At 39.3% G+C, this 24,817-nt stretch overlaps 1 protein-coding gene across 1 annotated transcript in view; it reads right to left on the bottom strand.

The window, feature by feature from the left end:
* agps (alkylglycerone phosphate synthase) overlaps window positions 1-24,817 on the bottom strand; it is a 62,729-nt gene that overhangs the window by 19,251 nt on the left and 18,661 nt on the right. Inside the window, exons 11-17 of the mRNA XM_057852320.1 lie at window positions 22,151-22,278; window positions 21,376-21,427; window positions 20,073-20,149; window positions 19,875-19,987; window positions 16,732-16,801; window positions 10,216-10,277; window positions 4,477-4,566 (exon numbers count right to left, since the gene is read on the bottom strand). Coding sequence (XP_057708303.1) covers window positions 4,477-4,566; window positions 10,216-10,277; window positions 16,732-16,801; window positions 19,875-19,987; window positions 20,073-20,149; window positions 21,376-21,427; window positions 22,151-22,278 — 592 coding nt within the window. The remainder of the gene's footprint in view (window positions 1-4,476; window positions 4,567-10,215; window positions 10,278-16,731; window positions 16,802-19,874; window positions 19,988-20,072; window positions 20,150-21,375; window positions 21,428-22,150; window positions 22,279-24,817) is intronic.

Raw genomic sequence — 24,817 nt, 5'->3', positions numbered from 1 at the left:
CCAGTCTAGGGGGCACTCTGCCTCTCAGTCAAAATGTCAACTGTGATCTCAAACGAGTCTCAAGCTTATCCACAACCCCTGAGAACATGCTTTGAATAATAGATAAAGGAATAAATATAATTGGTCACCTTGTTAATTATCACAAAAACCCCTCAATTAAAATCTTATTAGTACAAAAAAAAGCCTGATGACACAATGCTATTAAATACTACTGGGTCCATTTAAAGCACATGTGTCAAATTTAGTCTGGGCACAGAGATCCATGATGTACAATAATTATCCATGGCCTACTAAAGCACAGAAAGTGTGTCTACTTCATATTTGCCCATTTTACTTTGGGAGAAAATCTGTACCTGAATACTGTATTTTTTCCCTGAACCTGTATTAAATATTTTCAATCATATTCTTAACAAAAATTTGCACTTTATTTGGTTCTCGGTATGATGATTTCATAATTTCAACACCTCTGACAATCAATATAGGCCCAAAAAAAGACAGAAAAACTACTGTGAAAGTGTGTCCTTCTAAATCAAAAGCCTCTTAACTCGAGAGTAAAGACGAGCCCCCCAGCTCGGAGCCTCTCTGTCGGCCTCGCTCCCCGCCGAGGAGCCGAGGGCAGAGCCCTTGTTCATTTGACATGGCCCATCGCCTGGCACGCTGACTGCCCCAGAGGTTAAATGGACAAATCAATCATGTGACAGACCGCGGCCGGGAAATGAATAGCTGTGGCATAATCAGGCTGAGGTCTAATCTGTCCACAAGCATAGAGCGGCTGCCTGGCTTCCCGTCTGGACATGGGACTCTGTGCTACATCCAAACATCTAAAAATAACTATGTACTTAAACGTGCAAATAAATCTTTTGTTTTTTGCCACTTTGTCTGTCAATGAGCCACTCTGTTTTTATTTTTAATTGAAAAACATCCGTGAAGGACTGAGGGCGCGAAGTTTGAAGCGTGAAAGAGCTAAAGCATGTGTGTCCAAACTACGGCCTGTGGGCCAACTGCTCATCTGGGCCAAGTTCTTTGGGCCCACAGCAAATGATGAAAATATCATTGAATAAGGCTCGCACAAGAAGCTTGAGTACAGCCTACATTTTGTTGCGCACTTCTTAGATCCAACAGCTTATCACTTAAAAGTGCTTCTCCAATAGTTAAGGGGGTCATAACCTGACAACATGTTGAAATCAATGTAGGAAACTACGTAGAATTTCAGAAATTTGTTTTACATAAATAAACACAAAAAAATTATCCAATGTGATGAATTTAGCCATCTTGGTTTTTGATTTTCTTGACTTCTTTTGCTGATGCTGGACATTTTCTCTTTGTTTTCAGTAGTGTAAAAAAATATATCTATATATGGCGGAAAACACTCAGGTGACTTGAAGTTCCGCTCTGAGACCCCCAATTTAGCCAACTTTCAAAATTGTTCGATATGCATGTGTGATACATCATTGGAAAGCTTAAAATCTAAATTTTCTGGGGGAAGAAACATTTTGAACAGGAGTTTTTTTTTTTTAAGTTTTAAACAGTAAAACCCTATCTGGAGGTGAGAGCACGCGAGAACAGAATTACAGACGCCATGATTTTAACGAGATATTATCGCGTACTTTCTTTGTTTCGATCCAAAAACTCCATGTAGCATGTATCACTGAGTGTCAAGACACACCTCTAAATGGCCACAGCTGGATTTTTGGGGGATTTTATGGGTGAAACATGGTAATATAAAAAGGGTCGCGACGCAGAAATCGCAGACATTAAGGAGTGGTCGAAATTTTCTTATTCATATATTTACCCTTTTAAAAGTTTTTTTTCCCCCCAATTTTTCTTTGTTTGGATCGATTATTTATCATCTAACATATCGGAGAAAATGCGACAGTAACAAAAAAAAATACAATTAAGCGATAGTTATGAGGTAGATATCAGTGACTTTTTACAGATGCCATTTTTTTCATTGTGACCTAATTTGTTTAAAAGTTGAAAAAATGTGAGTTAATCATTTTTTAAAGTCTTTTTTTTTTAATTTTTTTAAACGAAATATGAGACATCAATTAATGATTCTAAGCTAAAAACGACAGAAATTCTGAATAATAAATATAATTAATTACCTTTAATTTATGGCTGGGTTGAAACAAATGCGGTTGCGCGACGTCTGTAAACGGGGGTTTTCAGGGTAAAACGGACAAATTAAAAATAGTTCGGGGGCTTCATGCGCCATGAATCTGCTCTGGCAGCATATAGACATACAGTGCCTTGCAAAAGTATTCGGCCCCCTTGAACCTTGCAACCTTTCGCCACATTTCAGGCTTCAAACATAAAGATATAAAATTTTAATTTTTTGTCAAGAATCAACAACAAGTGGGACACAATCGTGAAGTGGAACAAAATTTATTGGATAATTTAAACTTTTTTAACAAATAAAAAACTGAAAAGTGGGGCGTGCAATATTATTCGGCCCCCTTGCGTTAATACTTTGTAGCGCCACCTTTTGCTCCAATTACAGCTGCAAGTCGCTTGGGGTATGTTTCTATCAGTTTTGCACATCGAGAGACTGACATTCTTGCCCATTCTTCCTTGCAAAACAGCTCGAGCTCAGTGAGGTTGGATGGAGAGTGTTTGTGAACAGCAGTCTTCAGCTCTTTCAACAGATTCTCGATTGGATTCAGGTCTGGACTTTGACTTGGCCATTCTAACACCTGGATACGTTTATTTTTGAACCATTCAATTGTAGATTTGGCTTTATGTTTTGGATCAATGTCCTGTTGGAAGATAAATCTCCGTCCCAGTCTCAGGTCTTGTGCAGATACCAACAGGTTTTCTTCCAGAATGTTCCTGTATTTGGCTGCATCCATCTTCCCGTCAATTTTAACCATCTTCCCTGTCCCTGCAGAAGAAAAGCAGGCCCAAACCATGATGCTGCCACCACCATGTTTGACTGTGGGGATGGTGTGTTCAGGGTGATGAGCTGTGTTGCTTTTACGCCAAACATATCGTTTTGCATTGTGGCCAAAAAGTTCAATTTTGGTTTCATCTGACCAGAGCACCTTCTTCCACATGTTTGGTGTGTCTCCCAGGTGGCTTGTGGCAAACTTTAAACGAGACTTTTTATGGATATCTTTGAGAAATGGCTTTCTTCTTGCCACTCTTCCATAAAGGCCAGATTTGTGCAGTGTACGACTGATTTTTGTCCTATGGACAGACTCTCCCACCTCAGCTGTAGATCTCTGCAGTTCATCCAGAGTGATCATGGGCCTCTTGGCTGCATCTCTGATCAGTTTTCTCCTTGTTTGAGAAGAAAGTTTGGAAGGACGGCCGGTTCTTGGTAGATTTGCAGTGGTCTGATGCTCCTTCCATTTCAATATGATGGCTTGCACAGTGCTCCTTGAGATGTTTAAAGCTTGGGAAATCTTTTTGTATCCAAATCCGGCTTTAAACTTCTCCACAACAGTATCTCGGACCTGCCTGGTGTGTTCCTTGGTTTTCATAATGCTCTCTGCACTTTAAACAGAACCCTGAGACTATCACAGAGCAGGTGCATTTATACGGAGACTTGATTACACACAGGTGGATTCTATTTATCATCATCGGTCATTTAGGACAACATTGGATCATTCAGAGATCCTCACTGAACTTCTGGAGTGAGTTTGCTGCACTGAAAGTAAAGGGGCCGAATAATATTGCACGCCCCACTTTTCAGTTTTTTATTTGTTAAAAAAGTTTAAATTATCCAATAAATGTTGTTCCACTTCACGATTGTGTCCCACTTGTTGTTGATTCTTGACAAAAAATTAAATTTCATATCTTTATGTTTGAAGCCTGAAATGTGGCGAAAGGTTGCAAGATTCAAGGGGGCCGAATACTTTTGCAAGGCACTGTATTGTTCTATCAAACAGTTGTTTTGGTTTAAAATACAGCAGTTTCTTTTAAAGAGGAGTGCAAGAGCAGAAACTGCTTTTTCAGTCTTGTCTGTGTTTTCCGCCATAGATATATATATATATATATATATATATATGTACTATGTTTAATTTATACATCTGTATTATTTTGTTACTTGTAGCTCTTGACTCATTCATCTGTAAAGGCCGGTATTAAGTGATCTTATTTCACTGCCATCAACAGCGATGGACGTCCAATTGAATTTGACTGGAGAGATTCACTCAAAATGGATTGGATGTCCATCGCAGTCAATGGCAGTTAACGACTTAAATTTAAAAATACTTTTCAAAAACCCATTCTTTTTTAGATCCGATTCAGATTTGTTTAACAAATGAATGTGGAATGATTTCAAGTTGGCCCTTGCATCCTTTAATTTGTCTGAAAACAGCCTCGGAGAAAAAAGTTTAGACACCCCTGAATTACAGTAACAGTGCTTGACCAGGAAAATTGTCCCCGATTCAGCATACCCCCCATAAAAGCCTCAGTTATTCTTATTTGCAGAAAGCACAATAAGACAACTCAACTAAGTTGAATAGCAAATACCTGCAAGTTGAATACGGAGGAAACTGCACTCCTTTGTCTTTACATTCTCCTATAATGCGAGCTTTGACGTTCCGGCAGATGTCCAAAACCCTGCAATTCAAGAATATGATACCTTTATTTTTATTTTGTCATAGATACAATCCAGACAACAACAAAAAGGGGTATAAAAAAGTGCAATTGAACATAGACCACTTGAGGTGTGCGAAATTTCCGATTCTTAGATTATTCGTGATTCGGCCGTGGAAGATTTGAGAACGATTCACAAACATCCAAATTCCGATTATTGAAATATGTCAAGTAAAGCGGAAGTAAAACACTCAGCGCGCCGCACAGTCTTCGGGAGGCAATGAGGAACGGAGCGAGAGTAGCTAAACATCATGCTTGTCATTACCCGGCCCCTCGGGTAATGCCAATGCTCAACTCACGGCTCTAGCTCAACTCATGCCGCGAGATAAAAAAACACAACAACATACCTGACTGCTGCCAACAGCTCCACATTATGGTACGGTAGATATCATATTTATATAGCAGTAGATGCAAAATAGAGTTGGTGGCATTTGCAGCACATGTAAAGAAAGCTAGATGCGGGCGTTAGTAAATGGCCGCCATCTTAAAGCAGTAGACTTCCCTGCAAGGCTGTTGTAGCGAACCTTCCAAGCAAATCTAATTAACTTTTTATCTAAAATACCGTATTGGCCCGAATATAAGACGACCCCGATTATAAGACGACCCCCTCTTTTTCAAGACTTAAGTTTGAAAAAAGACTTTTTGAACACCAAATTAATTTTTATACAGAAACGACCACGGAAAGCTTTTCTCTGACTGAGCATTTTTTAGGCGATCTTTTTGAGCTCTCCATCTCCGTACATTACACTCTGTGACACCATATTTCACAGCCGCTTTGCAGTTGTTTGAAGACACCGCCTCATTTATCACCATCAACTTGAAGTTTGCGTCATAACTTCTCCTCAGCTGCCGGTGTTCTGCCAAAATGTCCTACATCGGCGAAACGTCCTACATTAGTCGAATTTGACACCTAAATTACTACCGTGCGCTCTAAACTTGTTTTGTTTAGATGCATACAGGAATAACGTACTAAAGAAATGCCTGCAGAAAATACTTAAATGTAGTTATGTCAAATAAGGACGATTTAAATACGCTACGTGACTAATGTGGTCAACTGCTTCAAAGCTAACACAAAAAAACACAATGGTTAAAAGTATGAGAGGGTAATACATGCAAAAAGTATCTTTGAGGCTGTGAAAAGGTTCTAAATAACTAAATAAAAACAAAAATAGTGAGTACTCGCCGCTTCCAACCGATGTGCGCATGCGTGTGAATGCATATGCAAGCGCCCTGAGCATTGTGTAGGACGTTTCGCCGCGTAGTAAGGAATGGCCAAACACCGGTTAACCTGGCCAATCTTCGACCCACTTTTCTCCAAATTGTCGCGAAGTTTCTCCATTTTCGGTTATCTCTTCTATTACTATTCTATTTTCTTCTCTTTTCCTTCTTACCACTTTCTTCTTCGTGTCAGGGGTTCCCTTTGGCCGCCCGAGTCGCGTTCAGCATTCGATTCATTGATGACTGGCGCCATCAAGCGTCGTGAATGGGTATATGTCTAGGCCGCAGTTTTTTTTTTTTTTTTTTTTTTTTTTTTTTTAGACCGCAGTTATAAGACGACCTCCTCTTTTTCAATCTTATTTCAGTGCAAAAAACATCGTCTTATATTCGGGCCAATACGGTACCTCTAAATCGGTAATATATTGACTTGAATCGATCTTTAAAATAGTTTTAAAACTTTCACATGTCGAAAGTAGACAAAAGGGAAATTATGGAATAACGGGAGCAATTTTAACAACTTTAACGGATTTGACTATATTATTTATTGTTTTTAACAGTTAACTTGATACTGAAATAGTCGTTTATTTAAGCCTGCAAGGCTTTTTTTTTTTTTTTTTTTTTTTTAACAGTTTTTGTAACAAATGTACAAAACATTAAAAGCAGCTAATAGCGGGGGGGGGTCATCAATAATCGATTTATAATCGAATCGTAGCCTCTGAATCGTAATCATAATTGAATCGTTAGGTGTCCAAAGATTCCCACCTCTAGGGACCGCCACAACAGAGGTTCCTAGTGGTGCGGAAAAGGCCGCCAGCTTGTGCAGCCTTGCAGAAGGCGACAAGGGGGATGTGTAATGAGCCACGCTCACTTCGACCGCTCGTGCTCTCGTCCCGCGTGTTTACGCAAAGAGAGGCTACACGACGAAACTTGGCGCTTATTGAAATCGGGTAGGACTTGGTCCCATAACTCATTCTTTGTTGAACGACAGAACAATCCAGGTTCAATGCATGCCGTCATCAAAGACCTAAGCATACCGTCTGAGATCCCAGGTTAACAAGTACAAACGGTTTAATTCTGTGTTTGTGTGTTCAGTTTTTTGTTGTTGTTGTTGTTTTTTTTTTTTTAAGGACTTTTTGCAACACTTCCTCAGGAGGAGGAGTCAACAAGGGGCCCCAGGGAAGAATTTGCACCAAATCGTACATGATGTAAACCAACTGATATTAATGAGTAGAAGTGATCAAATATTTCATTGCTGACCTATACAGGGAACTAAATACACTGCTGTCCAAAAGTATTGTCAGCCCTGCAATTCTATCAGATAATGCTCAATTTCTCCCACAAAATGATTGCCATTAGAAATGCTTTGGTAGTATTATCTTCATTTATTCTGCTTGCAATGAAAAACACAAGAGAGAATGAAAAAAAAAAAATTTAAATCATGATATTACATAAAATCCCAAAATTGGCCGGACAAAAGTATTGGCTGCCTCAGCCTAATACGTACTTGATAGCACAACCTTTAGACGAAATAACTGCGAACAATCGCTTCCGGTATCCATCAATAAGTTTATTACAATGCTGGAATTTTAGACCATTCTTAAACCGTTCTGCCAACTGCCCCAGGTCTCCGAGATTTGAAGGGTGCCTTCTCCAAACTCCCACTTTCAGATGTCTCCACATGTGTTCTATGGCAGGGGTCATGAATTAAAAATCCTCTGGGTCCGAAATTAAAAAATTACAAGAATCTCGGGTCCGGAAATATTTTTAAGGCTTTTTTTCCCCCAAAAAATACAAACGTATCTTTACGTGGCAATGCTGATAATTAAAACATTCAAAAATGTAAATAAAATATAAAAGGGTCATAAAACTAAAAAAGTGCTTTAATTGAATCATTAAATAGCAACATAAGAGCATGTTCAAAACTTTTTTTTTTTTTTTAATTGTGGATGCTGACAGGGGGATTTGCTTTATTTTTGACAGACCTCTTCTTTTTGAAGCAAAGTTTCAGCAACTGCACTCATACAATCTTTGACAATCAGTGCGTCACTGAAAGACTTTTTGTTTTGACTCAAAATCCACGCTATTCTGAGGGAGCATTCATTTGTGCGTTGCTGTGCAGTGAATGAATGAACCATGAGCCTTGAGGTGCGATCACATTGAGCCATTATTTCCGCTATTTTTGAGAACGGATTGCAGAGTTCATTGGGAAACTGTGAAAAAGCTGCGTGCTTCGTCTCATAGAACCTTTTCAAATTGCTGCTTTTTACATGCGCTACAGTCTCTGAACAGATGAGGTATAGCGGTCTTGTGCTGCCGCCAGGTAAAATGAACAAAAATGTGTTGGTCCACTCCTCCTTAAACAATCTGTTTTCTGCATCAATCTTGCGTAGTTTTGAGCCCGCCATTTGCCGTACCTTTTCGCCTCATCCTCCAACTTCATTCGGCTCAGTTTTTTAAGCTGTCACTCCGCAGAGTCTGGAAAGCGAGTGTGAGAAATGCTGTTCTAAACATAACTTTCAAATGCTTCACTCCCATTGGCTGGCTCACGCGCGTCACGGCTAAGGTTTTTGTTTGTTGCCCACCTCCGCTCTGCAAACCCGCAGACAAGAATGATTTTTGTTGTTGCAACGTGTATTAGTCGCAACAGCTTGAGATCCGGTCCAGACCACTTGGGGGTCCGGAACCGGACCGAGGTCCGCGGTTCCGTGACCTCTGTTCTATGGGATTCAGGTCTGGACTCATTGCTGGCCACTTTAGAAGTCTCCAGTGCTTTATCGAAAAGCATTTTCTAGTGCTTTTTGAAGTGTGTTTTGATCATTGTCTTGCTGGAAGACCCATGACCTCCGAGAGAGACCCATCTTTCTCACACTACAAAATTTGTTCGTAGTCTTCAGACTTTATAATGCCATGCACATGGTCAAGCAGTCCAGTGCCAGAGGCAGCAAAGCAACCCCAAAACAACAGGGAACATCTGCCATGTTGGACTGTGGGGACCGTGTTCTTTTCTTTGTAGGCCTCGTTTTTTTTCCCTGCAAACTCTTTGTTGATGCCTTTTCCCAAAAAGCTCTACTTTTGTGTCATCTGACTAGAGAACATTCTTCCAAAATGTTTTTGGCTTTCTCAGGTTAGTTTTGGCAAACTCCAGCCTGGCTTTTTTGTGTCTCTGGATCAGAAGTGGGGTCTTCCTGGGTATCCTACCATAGAGTCCCTTTTCATTCAGACGCCGACAGATAGTACGGATTGACACTGTTGTACCCTCCGACTGCAGGACAGCTTGAAGTTGTTTGGATGTAAGTCGAGGTTCTTTTGTTGAAATCTCTCGTCAATTTTCTTTTCTATCCACATCTAGGGAGATTGGCCACAGTGCCATGGGCTTTACTATTATTGATGACACAGCGCACGGTAGACATAGGAACATTCAGGTCTTTGGAGATGGACTTGTAGCCTTGAGATTGGCCATGCTTCCTCACAATTTTGCTTCTAAAGTCCTCGGACAGTTCTTTGGTTTTTCTTTTCTCCATGCCCAATGTGGTACACACAAGGACAAGGCACAGAAGTCGAGTCAACTTTAATCCATTTTAACTTGCTGCAAGTGTGATTTAGTTATTGCCACCACCTGTTATGTGCCATAGGTAAGTAATAGGTGCTGTTAATCACACAAATTAGGGAAGCATCACATGATTTTTCAAAGGGTGCCAATACTTTTGTTCGCCCCATTTTGGAGTTTTGTGTAAAATGATAATGATTTTTTCCCCAATTCTCTTTTGTGTTTTTTACATTGCAAGCAAAACAAATGCTGATATTACTACCAAAGCATTTGTAATTGCAATCATTTTGTGGGAGAAATTGAGCATTATCTGACAGAATTGCAGGGGTGCCAATACATTTGGCCAGCAGTGTATGGAACCCCCATATTATTGTGTTCTAGAGTTAACATGATACTAAAATTTTCAACTAGATATCGATACACATAACAACACTTGGTAACATTTTTTAAATGAAATTAATTTTAAAAATCCAATTTTTTTTTTTTTTTTAATTAATAAGAAAAAACAAAAAATATCCTCCAGTGTAATTACTGCCAAGAGTAGTGCAAACTCAAATTCATGACAAATTTCTTGCGACCCATTATGGTGCAAAAACAAATAAATGAATAAGACAAACAAATGTCAGCAATTAGAACAATATTTAAAAGTAATATTTTGCACGTGGTCTAAGGAGACTACGAGTCTGGTGTGAAGAGTATCCATACTTTTGCGATCAAATATCGTATCCAGATACAACAAATCAGCACCGATATTTTTAGATACTTTTGACAAACCCTACTGTCATGATCAAAGTGCTTACATGTGCACACACACAAAAAAAAAAAAATCATTGAAATTTTGTAGTTACCTGTCCCATGGTACAGAGGTCTCAAAGGACTCCCCTATCACATAGTAGTCCATGCCCAAGTCCTGTTCAGAGAGGAATATCAACATTATATGGGTACATAATAGGTTAAAAATGTTTGGTTTTGACCTAATTTTATTAAATTGGCTATACAGACAGCAAAAGACATCCAATCCTTTGGCAGTGAATGATTATGTTCAGTGCCATTGGCGGCGTTAGACGTCCAATCCAATTGAAAAGGGGCGTGCAGCAATCACTACACTTCAACAGTTAAAAAACATTGGTCTTCTGTGGCTGTCAGTGGCAGCCAATGGGTAAATTAAGGGTAAGTGGCTTGGGAAAAGGAGGATCCAATTAAATACTCATGTCAATCCATTGTCCTGATGTGTTATGTTGCCCTTAATGGTAAATATTGCACCCATCCATCTATAGTATCTATAGATCATCCCTATCCATCAAAGGCATCCATCAATCTTTCTATCTACCATATAGCTATCACTCCATCCATCATAATTCCACAGTTAAAAAAAAAAAAAAAAAAAAGTAACATGAATTTCAAGCCAACCAATTTCACTGACTTTTTCAAGTTTTGATGGAAAACTCCATAAATCACTCAACATTTTAAGTTCTGTAGAGTAAATTGATTTCAGTTCAAGTGAATAAGTAATCATTTGCTCCAACCAGGAATCAAACTGGACTGCCACTGTGGAAGCAAAGCCTAGAGACAACTGAACTCAACACTCTCTGACAGCTCAGTGGTCAGCGCGTTCTTTTGAGGGCATCAGGAGTGAGATCGCAACTAATTCACACAACTTAACACGTTCACTATACACAGATATAGTATACAATTTACCACACAATTAATTCAGCTCAATTAAAGTGCCTATGACAGCAAAAAGCATTTTTATTTCATATTTCACGCGGTATTTTATGCTCCTGAATGAAATGGACTGCTTGAATGTGTGTGGAAGCGATCGATTTATAGATTCAATTTTTTTAATCCCACGCCATGAAAATGAGTGACTTCCTGGATTCAGGAGGAATGCGAATGTGATGTCACCCGGGTCAGCATCTCACAATACATCATTGCTTTATAGCATGCAAAATTGCAGATGGACAGCGGGTTCAGATGATTTTACGGATTAATTTATTTTTCGCATCTCGCCAGACAAATGTGCTGCAGGGATTTGTTGCTGCACCAGGGAGAGGTGTGCTAGCCTTTTTGGGTTTCAAAAAGTTCCCGTTTACCGCGGAGATTGGCCAAAACAAGTCCAACAACTGTGGAACTGTTGAACTAACGAGGAAGTGAGTAAACTTCGTGTTTTGTATAATGTCAAATACTGGGATCATGGCACACAATAAGGAGGTGGCTTGTATTTTATGGCTGACAATGCTCCTTGTCCACAGAGAAGGCCACTCGGCCGACGACCGGCTGCTTGTCGCGCACCCCCGTCAGTCCTCTTTACGTGCGCGTTGGGAGAGCGCTATACTCGGCTTATGCTCGTGCGATTCTCCATATCGTCCGGACTTCCTTCTCCCTCTGCCCTTTTAGTGTGCCCGGCAATAGACCACAATGCTCGGGTTGGGCTCGGACAGATACGCGCTCCTCCGACGTCGGTCGGGTTGTCCGGCGGTCATTCTCCAGCTGCTTCCCCGCAAACGATCTCTTCGGCCTGCAGCAGGCGAACGACGAGCTGTAACTTGCTCGCCACCGGGGGGGTTGCCGATCAGTGAAGACATTCGACAACCCTGCCGCCGTGTGATATGATAATGGGTAGTTTTTTGTGATTTTTCGCTTCGAAAGACGAGACTTGGAAACGCCGCTCGGTTTGGGTTAGCATGCCGGCTAGCTGTCACGCCTTCTGGCTTGTTTATGCTCTCTGAAGCCGGAGCAGGGAAATCACAAAAGCCGGACTAACTTCCGTGGCATAAAATATCGTTCGGGAGGTGCAAGAAGTTGATAGTTCGACCATTATGGAGTAATTTTGTCATGTCTTACTGAATAAATGCATTTTTAATATTTCATATTCCATGTAGCACAAGACTTATTTGTCATGACCATAACATTTATTTAGCAATTGGGGAAAAATATTTAGATAAAAAGATTATCCTGCAAAAATATTGGAGTAGAGAGTTTGAAACGACAACATTTTGCTGCTCTCTTTGTCGAATTTTCCTCGTTCTGAATAATTCCCCCTCAGTGGGCTGAATTCTAAATCAGATGAAATCGTGACCCTGCCGACGTCATCCCTCCAGCTGGGAACCCTAGAGCACTTAAGAAAAAAAAAAAGATCTTAGAAGTTTTATTTTTTACAGCGCATCAATCTGTCTATGCGTCATCTATCCACAATCACTCTTTCAGGCATGAAAATCTCTCACCTTTCGGCGAAATTCGCCGTTTTGAAGTCAAAAAGGATGACCTACGTGAATCGTGTAGATCCGAGGAGAAACTTTTTAAGGGGGTTTGGGGGGGGTCAGGTGTAGGCATGTGCCGGTTACCTTCACGGTTTACCATGCTATGAAAACGTCGCGGTTACAAAACCACTAAAATTTTCCGTCAAACAGTAGTACGTATTCGTTATTTTTCATGTGTCAAAAATGCAGCCAGCAGTGGCTTGGTGCGGCAGCGCTTACCCCTTCCCCTGTTTGATGCTGCGTGTGTCAGTGACGCTATTCCAGCAAACCCAAAAACAAACACTCCAAACACAACGCGTACTTTTCTTCAATTTATTGAGCCCTCAAATCGTGGTAACTGAAATATACCAAATGAATACATTTAAAACGTTGTACAATCGTATTTTCAACGTGTGAGTAGCTTCAACAGTTTAGCTTCATGAAAAAGTTCGCCAAAAACAAAACACACATTTTCCTTTCAAATTCAATACACAAAGTTACTAAAAACTTACAAAGACGAATGATAGGCAAGGCTTAGCTAGGAGAGCTTAGCTAGGAGAGCAACTTCATTGAAGTTAATCACAGCCGCTGAGAGAGAAACAAGTTTGAATGCAGGGGGGAAAAAAAGAGAGCGTCAAAGATCGCTAATTGCGACAGATGATCTTGTCCTAAGCACAAATTCACGTTCTCTGGACGAGGAGAGGTCTCACTCTCAATTTTTTTTTTAGATGAATGCATTTGCCAGCCAGTGACGTGCGGTGAGGTTCATGGTTGGTGAGGCACTGACTCCTTTAGTGTCAGATTTCCAAATATATAAACCAAAAACGGTAGCTTATTAAATTGGCTACTGGTTATTTCATATCTCATCAGCTTTCTTCACAAAACACGCACACACGGTACATATTATCGATACGTAAAAGTAAGAAAATAACATGCATTTGCCCCACACCCTCAATGTGTTGGTCGTCGCAATTCTATAATTCATGCAACATAAATGAGAGTAAAGAGTGGTGTACAAAGCCACAGAATTCAATTCTGACCTTTAGTGAAATATTCAGTTGTTTTTAAAACTTTTAATTCTGATACTTTAATCAATTTATTACAGATTGCTAAACAAAAAGTGTGAAAAGAAAAACAAAGAATATTTTATTTAAGACCAAAATTTAGTTTTTAGATATTCTATTGTATTTTTTTTATTGTTTTTTTTTTTTAAATAAGATTGAAATGAAAACTGTTTGTGCTCTTGCGCCTGTCCTTCACCACAAAAACTGGCATTACTTTGGAAGGGCATAGGTTTGGTATCAACATTCATAGGGACGATATAACAGCATAACCTGCATGTAGGTACACTTTTTGCTGGGGACGGGACATTAATTAGACCAAACAGATTGGATGCAGGGGGCAAAGGGCCACAATTCTCATGTATATGAACCTAATTAATTAATAGGCAAAATGATCAATGCAAAATAAATCCTTATCTTCTGATAATAACTTTTACATGCATTGGTTCAGATGATACACTGTTCGATTCAAATCTTTGTTTTCAAAAAATACTAAAGAAACATTTTACACGCTTACACGCTCATCGTTACCACGAAATGTTAACTCCTGTTTAGCTAGGATGCAGGTTGCATTAATGAGGTCTTTCAAACTCTTTTCTTTACCTTGGGCGTTGTGGATGCTTCCGTTGAGCTTCCGCTATTCGTCAAAGCCAAATCGATCCTTGAGCTTCCAAAAGTTTTTAAAGCAATCAGGCTTTGAATGTGAGTGGTCGAGCTCTCATGTTTGCTGAGGCTTCGTCGTAGTTTTTTAATGTCACAATATCTCGTGGTAGTCCAGACATTGGCACAAGTTGAGAAGAAAAGGCAGGGAAAGCAGCAAAGGCGATTTTTCGAAGGACAGCCACATAGCCAGTCTTTTCGGGTGTACCAGTCCGTTTGAAAAGCGCGAGTTATCTTCTGTCCCGTAGTTTGAAGCAAACTTTCTAGCTCCGGTGTTGTGTTAACCGCGTCCACATTTAACGGAAAGTCCAGTTTCACATACGCCCCCTTGCAGTGCGGCAGAGTACTATCTGCCGCAGCATGTGCCTTTTCACTGCGGTTTTATGTCCCATCAGCAAAACTAAATATGTCGCTAACAAACATTAAACTTTAAGGGATAAAGACATTAGCCAGGATGTGGAAAATTAGGTCAAATAAACGTATCTGGAAACATTATAACGGCGACATGCAGATGTACGGCAACCAGCACGCTCCAATTCCATGTATCAACCAAGTTTGTTATGGATTGCGCAATCAGAGGTGAGGCTTTACTCGTTGCTGCCGCACCTCTCGTTTCATTTCTTTATTTGAACAGGAAATAGGCAAATTCAGCGATTTTGACTATAAAAAATGTTTGAAATGAGTCATACATAAAGAGCAATGGACAAATATTCATATAAATTTGATGCTATAATTATTTTTTTGTCATGATGACAGGTGAGGCTCTGCCTCACCTGCCTCCCCTGACCGCACGTCACTGTTGCCAGCATATTGAAATTGGTGAGTAATGGTTTCAATCGTTTTCATATTTTGCGGTATGACAGCTAGCCAAATCTCCGGTGAAAAAATAGCTCCCGTTAAGTTAGCGTCAAGCTTGTGTATTTAACGGTAATATAAAAGCAGTGTTGTCAGTAACGCGTTATGTGAGTAATGCGTAACTGTAATCTGATTACTTTCAGTAAAGAGCAATGTAACGCGTTCATTTTCTAAATCAGTAATCTTATTAAAGTAACTTTCCTTGATGCCTGTGCGTTACTATTTTGTTATTGCCCCATTATGTATGTAGAAAGAAGAATACTGTAGTCACGGGAGTGACATCACATGTCACATTTTCTAATCGGGGATGGGAAAAAAATGGGTCACGTGTATTACCATGATGCTTGAGCCATGAGCGCTGGGAGTTTGCGGCCAAAACAACATAGCCTTGCTACCTTTCCAGGATACAATGAAATAGGCGGGAGATATACTACAGACAGCTGCATTTGCACACTGGAAACACAGCCAGTACTTCACATTTTTGTCCAGTAAAAATGACAAAAATATCTCTGTGCGCTGCGAACTTTGCGCTGGGTCAAAAAGACTGTCGACCGCTAAAAGCTTCCAATTCAAGCACCACTTGGAATTACAGCACAACAGGTAACAAGACAGCCAGGACTTTTACATACTGCTCGTGCTCAATACTCGGTTCAAGCTCAGTTGTTGTTGAAGGTTTTGAAAGCTTAGGTTTAAAGAAATTCTAAATATCCATCTTGCCTCCTCAGCTGTAGTTTTGGCTAAGCAAAGCAAACGGCTGTCTCTAAGGTGCTATAGTAACATGATCTGTTCGAAAAATAATTTGGACCCATTATGAAATACTTTCAGCGATTCTTGTTTATTTCATTCATTTTCGTTGTTTGTTTTATTGCTCTAAAACTTTTATAGACAAGCTTTTAATGGCCATATTCAATGGTCTTTATTTTAAAGGGGAAGTTCAGAATTTTTTACATTAGGCTTAATCTTTGAGTTAGCTGGGGTTTAATTAGTTGTTGGAGTTGATTTGAACAAATTCTGTGCAGTTTGAATGTTATTTGTTAGTGTTAGGGCTCCGGAGTGGCTAAGCTAGCGCGAGTCAATGGTGGTTGAAATCAACTCCTTCAACTAATTAAACCCCAGCTAACTCGAATAATAAGCCTTATGTGAAAAATTTAAATTTTCAAATTCGCCTCATGTAGGACGTTTTGCCGACGGAGGACATTTTGGCAGAACGCCGGAACATATTTCCTCCACACCCTACTCACCTTTTTAACCCCTGACCCATTTTCATGCCTGCTCTTTGAAAGTCTGACAGGATGGATTTCAGTTGTGGGTTAGCCTTTAACTGCAAGTGGAATGGATTCAAGACCAAATAAATTGTACCACTAAAAATCAACACACTCCAGGGTGGTAGAAAGCATGACAAGGAGTATGACCGCATCAGATTAAAGGCCTGGAGGTCACAGTGCGAAGGCTCCTTGTATTGGTCACTACACTAGGTTCTGTCAGAGGCCCTGCCCAGCTGCCCATCAGCTAGATCCACATTTTAAAAAAAACAAGAGCGGTCACCCACCCGGAGGTATGCGATGACAAAGGTCAACATGTAGCCTCTCTGCCCATTGTCCTCCCCGGCTGCCAGGCCTCTGGAAAAAAGATAACAGGGTTAATATTCAACAGTGGCTTCTTTGTGAGACGCTCTCACAGCAGCTGCGTGCGAGCCTGTCAATCCAACAATGTGCGGATCAATGGGGCCGCACTGTGTGCATCGCCGCAGGTCAGCCGCACATCCATCACCTGCAGAGTGTAATCAAATTTTCATCTAGCACCCAAACTAATCAGGCCAAGCTCATTAGAAAATCACTATATCGATTCATGCTGTTTCCCAACACCAGAGGAAAATATCCCTCACGGAGCCACTCTTATCCATCACTGGCACTTGATCGTCTTTTACTGGAAATAATGCAATAAAAGCCAGGATGTGCTGTGCACCTGCCAATTTTCTTATGATGCAATCGCTGCTTATCAAAAGGTCAGTCCTCCGGCTCAGCCAATAACAATCTAATAGTTGTGAACAATCAATAGACGGTATTATAGTATGTCCTTCCGAACTTATTTTATCATTTCATGTGATTGAGAAGGAAAACAAACCTATTTTACACTGAAATTGACGGTTTCATACCAAAGTGTAAAATTAGACTACATTGTATGGTCATACGTGTCGGATTTCTAATAATTGGCTTACGTATTTGTTCTAAATAATCCTTTAATTAATTAGTGTTGATAATTAAAACTCAACTCAAAATGTAAAGTTGTTGACAACGCCTACTTTCCATCAGATTCATTTGAAAAGTAAAAACAATTCCCAATTGTGATAGTTGTTGTATTGACAAATGTACAAATAAATTGCATTGTAAAACACAATTATAATGGGGTTTTTATGCTGTATAACTTTTAAGACTAAAACATTATTTTTCAATAATGAGCCCAACAAGTTATTTTTGTAATAACTTTGCATTCTCAAACAAACAAACAAACAAACAAAAAAAAGACAAACAAATGGATACTAAATCAATACATCTAAATTAACAGTGACTATCATATTTCTCCCTTTGTGTGCATGCACCTAATATAGTAGCCCTTGAGTATAATACTAGGTTTGAAAGAGTTTTTTTTTTTTTTTTAAACAACTTACTGTTGCACAGTGTAATAGTCAATGATTAACTCATTCAATGATCATACACTGCCCGCCTTCACAGTTCAAATGGATTGGACATCCAGCGCCGTAAATGATGGCGAATGAGTAAAAAGCAGGAGTCTCTCCAGTCTGTGCTGTGAGGTGACATAACTGTAAGTGAATCCTTCAAATTGGCCTAAATCATCTGTGGAGCATCCCAGTGAGCCTGATGTGTAACTGATCCCCCCCACCCCCAAAGACCTCATTGATCAGCACCCGCAAAGGCGGGCCTGGCAGGAGGACATCCACAGGTGATCCATCACTGCAAACTAAGACAAACAACTGAGCGCAACACCGAGCCCAAAGCGTCCTTTTCAGTTACTTCTACTTATGGCTGCTGAAGTTAAGTGAGGCGGTTGATATCTTTGGAGGATTGCACAGTCACAGATGTTTGTGTGCTGTTGTTATTAAAGTGTCGTATGATTGAATCAAACTAGAAAGTAAATATTAAATCACAAAAAGTCAAAAAGTTGCGAGAATCAATTCCAAAATTTCATGGAAAAAAAAAGTCATTAAAATTGGATGATCTCAGAATTGTGATTGTATGTTTTTCGAAGTCAAAGCCAGAGACTACCAGTATTATTCTTGAAACCCGACATAGTAAAATAATTTTTCACATGTCAAACTAGACAAAATCCTCATCTCAGTTTCATGCGTTGTAATGCATTGATTGATTTGCACCCCCCCACCCCCAACATTAGAATTTTATACAGTATTCATTCAGTGTTCTGCATGCCTTTAACTGTAGTATTTTGCTGTGCTGTAACAAAAATCTAGTAATACGGTAGATAACATCAAATCACCACTTGCTACTAGTTACCCTTATTCCTAATCTGTGTACACTCAAACCAGTGTTTTGATATTGCCTTATTGTACTTTTGCTTTTGTTTTATGTGGTGCACGTTATGGCGAAGCTTTAAATCTTGTTGTGCTCTGTACAACGACAATAAAGGCTTTCAATTCTGTTCTGTTCTATTCTATGCGTAGCTCTATTCTGTACTGTGTACAGTAGGGCTGCAGCTATCGATTATTTTAGTAGTCGATTAATCGATGATAGGTAATAATCGAGTAATCGGATAAAGAACAAAAAATTACAATACCTGAGCTGAGCCTCAAACGGTATTAAAAAATAATTGCTCATAACAAACGGTTCAAAAACATATTCCCACAAAAAAAGCGGTTAAATATACCTATAAACAAAATTACAAATGCATTGAAAAAATATTAGCTCAAACAAAAACTTAGCTTATGTTTGTCTTAACAGGGAGCAGCTGGATTCCGCCATGTGAAATGAGTTATGTCATATTCACTGTTGCCACTAGAAGGCAGTGTATCCACCCAAATCAATAAAATTAGATGCAAACACTTTCGAAACAAACCATTACAACGCCACTTTAATTAAACGAATACTTGAAGCAGCAACATTTAATTTGAATCTTTTTTCTAATCAAATTACTCGAGTTAATTGATTAATCGTTGCAGCACTCGTGTACAAACAATATTGACACCATTTTTTAATTGCCTAAAAAAATTCATTTTTCATGCTTTTCAGGACACACCAAAACTGAACCATTTGTTTTATTTTTATGTGTACTAACAATTAAAATCTTTTTTTTTATTTTTATTTTTTTAAATAAAAAACAACAGGCAACTATTATAAAACGGTGACGATATTGCCCGGTGAGTACTGCAATGTGTCAAAAGTAGGAATCGTCTTAAGTTTTCTGATTTCCAAAATTTCAATGATAATTTCAATGAGCACATCTATACATTTTTCAAGGGATTAATGGCTTTAAGACTTTTAAATGAATTTTAAAGTGTTTAGGAGGGGTCAGACTAAAAATATTTTGGTTTGTTTAATCTAACTTGTAGATTTTCAACTATTGCAAGGTCTGGCACACATGCCTGACCATAGGTGGTTGTTCAGTGTAGCCCTAAAAGTGATATTATTTGCAGTGAGCTTTAGAGAAGGAAGTACTGACCCGAATTTTGCAGCAATGTCATAAACTTGCTTCTCGTGCTGCAACACCTTCTCTCTGTCTCCCTCGAACAGCAGGGTGGCCACACACAGGCGGTTCTGGTCGAAGCCTTTGAACTGAGGATTTAAGAGGCCGAGGTTCATTTTTCATGGGAAACACTTGTAGAGCCTCAGACACGGAGCGCTCGTGCCGGTGTTGTACCTTAGTGATGTACAGTTTCTTCAGGCCGTCCAGAAATGAGGTGAAAAGTGACGACACTTGAGGCTTGAGGGCGTGACCTGTAGACACACCAGTTAAGTGTTAGTCATAAAGACATGAACGCCAAGGAGGATTTAGTTTCAAACATTAGTCAAAGTCTCCAGCTAGCATCTTCCAGGAATTACAGATCAGACCGGTCAAGAGATATTTGGGCTCTCAAACAAAAAGGAGGGGAAAATATTGGCAACATTTGAATAACTTTACAACGGGCCCGTGGCTGCGGGTGACAGGGACTATAAATCGCAGCTTTCTGAAGGGAAGCAGAGTTGACTCTGCGATATCAGTCTTTCTCACACACACTTTTTTTTTATTTATTCATGATCAGACACACAAAAAGTCCCTGCGGATAAGCAAAAAGAGGGGCCAACAGGACGGCTATCAATCAAGTCAAGTGTAATGTTGCCCAGAATTACCAGGTAATTTATTTCTCACCACGCATGCTCCAATCTCTTCATCACTTATTGGCCTAATTTCATCCGCTTCCAAGTTTGACAATGTGTTTTTACCTCTGTCAGCACCCTCACACTGTTTAATTAATAACTCAACATCCAGGAAGAGACATCTCACGCTCAATTTGTGCGACTTCATTCTTAAATTGCCCCAACCTTTGTTCTTAGTGTCTCGCTTTCACATAGAAAAGCTTAGTGATCATGACAACAGTTTCATTTTTCATCTTGAATGAGTAGACAGGCACAGCTAAATTGCATGTGTAGTACCAATCTGAGAAGGGCTTGCGAATGCAACAATTGATCGTACTCAACATGATTAAAAGTGTAAAAGAAGCCACTAATAAGCCCAAGAACGTAGCATGGAGACATGAGTTTTAGTTATTAGTCAGAAACTGGTTGCTTCATCTCGCATGCTTAATGCTCAGAAGTGCCTACTTGGTGAAAAGCGGAAATCTAGGCGAGATAATGAGATCCCTGGAGGCTGGGGGAGTTTTACTCAGATCTCTGGTGATGCCAGATGCATTGGCTAGACCTTAAGGCACACAGCATCATAAAACTTCAATGGAATGACCATTTTACTTGGGCTGAGAGACATTTTTTATTATGTTGCAGCTTATCTTTATGTGGAGGGGGGGGGGGGGGGAATACAACCAGTGCCCTTCGTTGATGGAATAAGGAGAAAGAAGATTAGGCTGTGGGGTCAGGTTGAAAAAAGGACAGAAATAAAAGACTCGCATTCAAAAACATGAGTTAAGTGATTAGCACAAAGCCTGTAAATAGGGTCCAACAGAACTTACCGAATTTAAATTGTTCATTATCCATAAGTCGAATAGATGCCGGAGCACACCTCTAAAATAACAAGAGAAAAATAATGATAAAAAAATGAAAACGAATAGTTTTCACGAATAGTAATAATAAAAAAGAAAGAAAAAAGGTCATACATGAAACAAACAAACAAAAAATCCTCTAGAAACCGTCAGAGGCCTTTTGGGTTCTTGTTTGATAGACCGGATAAATCAATCATGCAATTTTTTTGTAAGATATTACTTGGACATCCAAAAAGTTATAATTCAGCAAAGAAACTTTGCATCTATTCCAAAACTGTGGAAAATGTTGAATATACAGTATTTTTGACTACTTATAAATTTGGCTTGTTGACATATCAAAATATTTTGTAAAAAAATTGAAACTTTAATTAATGATAAATAATATAATCATAAATTTAGTTCTAACTTCGAAAAAAAAAAAGGTTCCTTTTAAAACAAAAAGTTCATACAGATGGTGAGGAAGTGGCAAAAGAATGAACAGTTAAGTTTTATGACTAAAGTGTTAACTTTATAAGAGCCTTTAAAAATCCCAATCTTACCTCAATATACATATACACTGGTAATTGAACAACTTTAGTGATTTTTTTTTTCTTTGCAATTTTTTCAGGATAGGTTTGAAATGAACAGTTAGCCGATATTACAAATAAACCAACTTCTCTGTTGGGTAGATGTCACTTATAATGTTCATTGAGTACACATACACATATTATTTTAATCATAGATGTTTATGTAATACAATACTTACCTGTCTAGCAACTTCTCGAAGACATGCAACACCCTTTTCAAAGTTGGGGAACACCACTGAGCCGTACTTCTGATACTCGGGCATTGGCCGAATCTTCATTGTCACTTCAGTGACCACACCCAGGGTTCCTGTGGAAAAACACAGAGATTATGAAAGGACAAAATGGAAGCATGTTAAGGTCAGGCATTTGTATGAACTCAGCACTCTTTGGAGTTTTATTTTTTTACAGGGTTCTGGTAAATGTCCTGAAGGTCCTTGTGGTGACCTTTGTCTCACATTTCACCAAGGGGATCTGGTTTTCTCCCGAGGCATGGGGGGGTGGGGGCAAGCAAAGATTTATCAGCGAGGAGAATGAGGAAATAAAGCAAAGCTCTCTCAAAAGTAGGCAGGTCCACAGCCGCAGCACATATACAGAACTAAACCTCTGACCTACCTTATAAACCCAGAAACTGTTCATTAGTTGCTGCATGAGAGAAGAAGCCACTGTGTGTGCTTGAAAATGAGAGTGCAGTAAATAAGATGGATATAAGTTTTAAAAAAAAAAGCCGAACACACTAAAAATGTGTATTGGCGTAAGAAGAGTTTTCATTTTGCGAATTTATTAGTGTTGCACCAATACCGATACTACACACTATGGCACTAAAAAAATGTCATCGGTACCGTTGTCAACTGCCTGTCACCTTACCAAGATGGCCACACACTACACATGCTGCCGTAAAAAAAGCAGAGCTTGTCGCCCTTCCCAACACGGCCGCCTATTACGAATGCCACCGAAAAGCAAGACCAAGAAAAGAAAGGTAGAAGGAATGGCTAAAAGTCATTGAATATTATGGTAGAGTAAATTCCTGTGGTGTTTTGAGCCTAGGTGAAGACTTTTTATTCTTAAAGTATGTATAATCTGTTGTTGAATGCTCTCTTTTAGCAGTCAGATTTTCAATGTATGGGCTTGTATTTTAAATGGTGGATAAATGTACAGTCCATGTTAAATGGTAATAAGGGCCAGGATTTAATGTTTTATGAACACTGACATTAGCCTCATTTTAGAAGATTGGGAAAAAGTAGGGTAGCCAACTTGTTTGCTCTGCTAGCAAAAATGATTAGCAGAAGAGCTAAGCTAAAGTACGAATGCAGATTTGAGTCCCGTGTACTTTTCCCCCTCAAGGCCGGGCATTTACTATGCTATTGCTTTTTTCAAGTTTTAAAGGAGGTTATTTATTTTTTTCTCACACATAGCAGTTAGGCGATTAAAAAAAAAAAAAAAAAAAAAGTTGTACCAAATTCACACTTTGTATTAGCCTTTTATTTCTGTTTCACAAAGATTTTTAAGCAGTATCTGACCAAGCCATGAGGGCAATTACTTGACATTCAAATGAGTATGTAGTAATTTGGTATTAAAAGAAAAACTTTTTTTTTGGAATACACTGTATTTTCAAAAGATGGTACAGCATTGTCATCCGACAATACCATACAGCTGAGTATCGGAATCAGTATCGGGAGTCAAAAAAATGGTATCATTTTACCATTAGAATTTATTGAAAGAACTAATTTGCCGCCATTGCTGGCAATAGATGTCCAGTCTATTTTAACAGGCAGTAAATGATCATTTTTCAGTGCCATTGATAGGTGTCCGATGATCAATGTCAAATACTCCTGGTCAAAATGGATTGGATGTCTTTCACCTTCAATGGCAGTCATTAGCCACGTTTACATGCTGACTTTTATTCATACCGATTCAAATCATTCCGAATGGAAATTTCACATCAGCTGTTTACATGTCACTTCATCTATTCCGATCCAGCGTTTACATGTGACTGCCTTTATTCCGAAAGGACGTTTGACAACTGCCGTCTGACATGCGCACTTTAATCAAAACAAAGCGTCACGTTGCAAAACATGGAGATCGATCGTCAGATCAGCTGTTGTTTTAACTTTTCGAGTGGAAACAAAACTTCAGAATGATACGCCGTTCATTTAAAAAGTTGTGTGGGTGCGCTGTGCGTGTGCTTGGAAGCCATGTTGCAAGTGACATTACTTACGTCACCAAGTGACGTCACCACGTCAGTACAGCATGCGCAGAAAGAACGCAACCAGACACCATTCCGCTTCCCTGTTTACATGATATAATTTTACTTCTAATCGGTTTGGGAAAAGGAATATTCCACCCCTGTGAATCGGAATGAAATTCCACTCGGTTTGGGCCTGTTCATTCCGAATGAGGTGTTTATATGGAACACATTTATTCGGTTTGAACAAATATTCCGATTGTAATTGGAATATTTGGCTCCATGTAAACGTGGCAATTGTTGAACTTCACTCAAAGCAGTTGCTATTACTGAACATTTGTTAAAAATCACTGTTGGTGGCAGAATACATCGAGAATTTTGCTCGAGGTTGACGTGATTGTTAACACTATCGCTTTTCAGAATGAACATACAGTAGTACTTTCATTTCTGTTAACGGCAGCAGTAATTGTGGTTCGTCAAACCCGGAAAAAAACGATTACAGCAGCCTGGACCAGTACGACTTGAAGGGTTTCTTTGTCATATCTGCTCATTCCACTTGTGAATCTTTATAATTGTAGACTCACTTGCACTTTAATTGCAGCTTTCTTAACAATGGATGTGTATAAAAGTCAAATTAACTATCTGATCACATGCAGTGGGCTCA

The sequence above is a fragment of the Corythoichthys intestinalis genome, chromosome 12, assembly GCF_030265065.1.
Source record: "Corythoichthys intestinalis isolate RoL2023-P3 chromosome 12, ASM3026506v1, whole genome shotgun sequence".
NCBI lineage: Eukaryota > Metazoa > Chordata > Actinopteri > Syngnathiformes > Syngnathidae > Corythoichthys > Corythoichthys intestinalis.
This window is presented reverse-complemented; position numbering and strand designations above follow the sequence as displayed.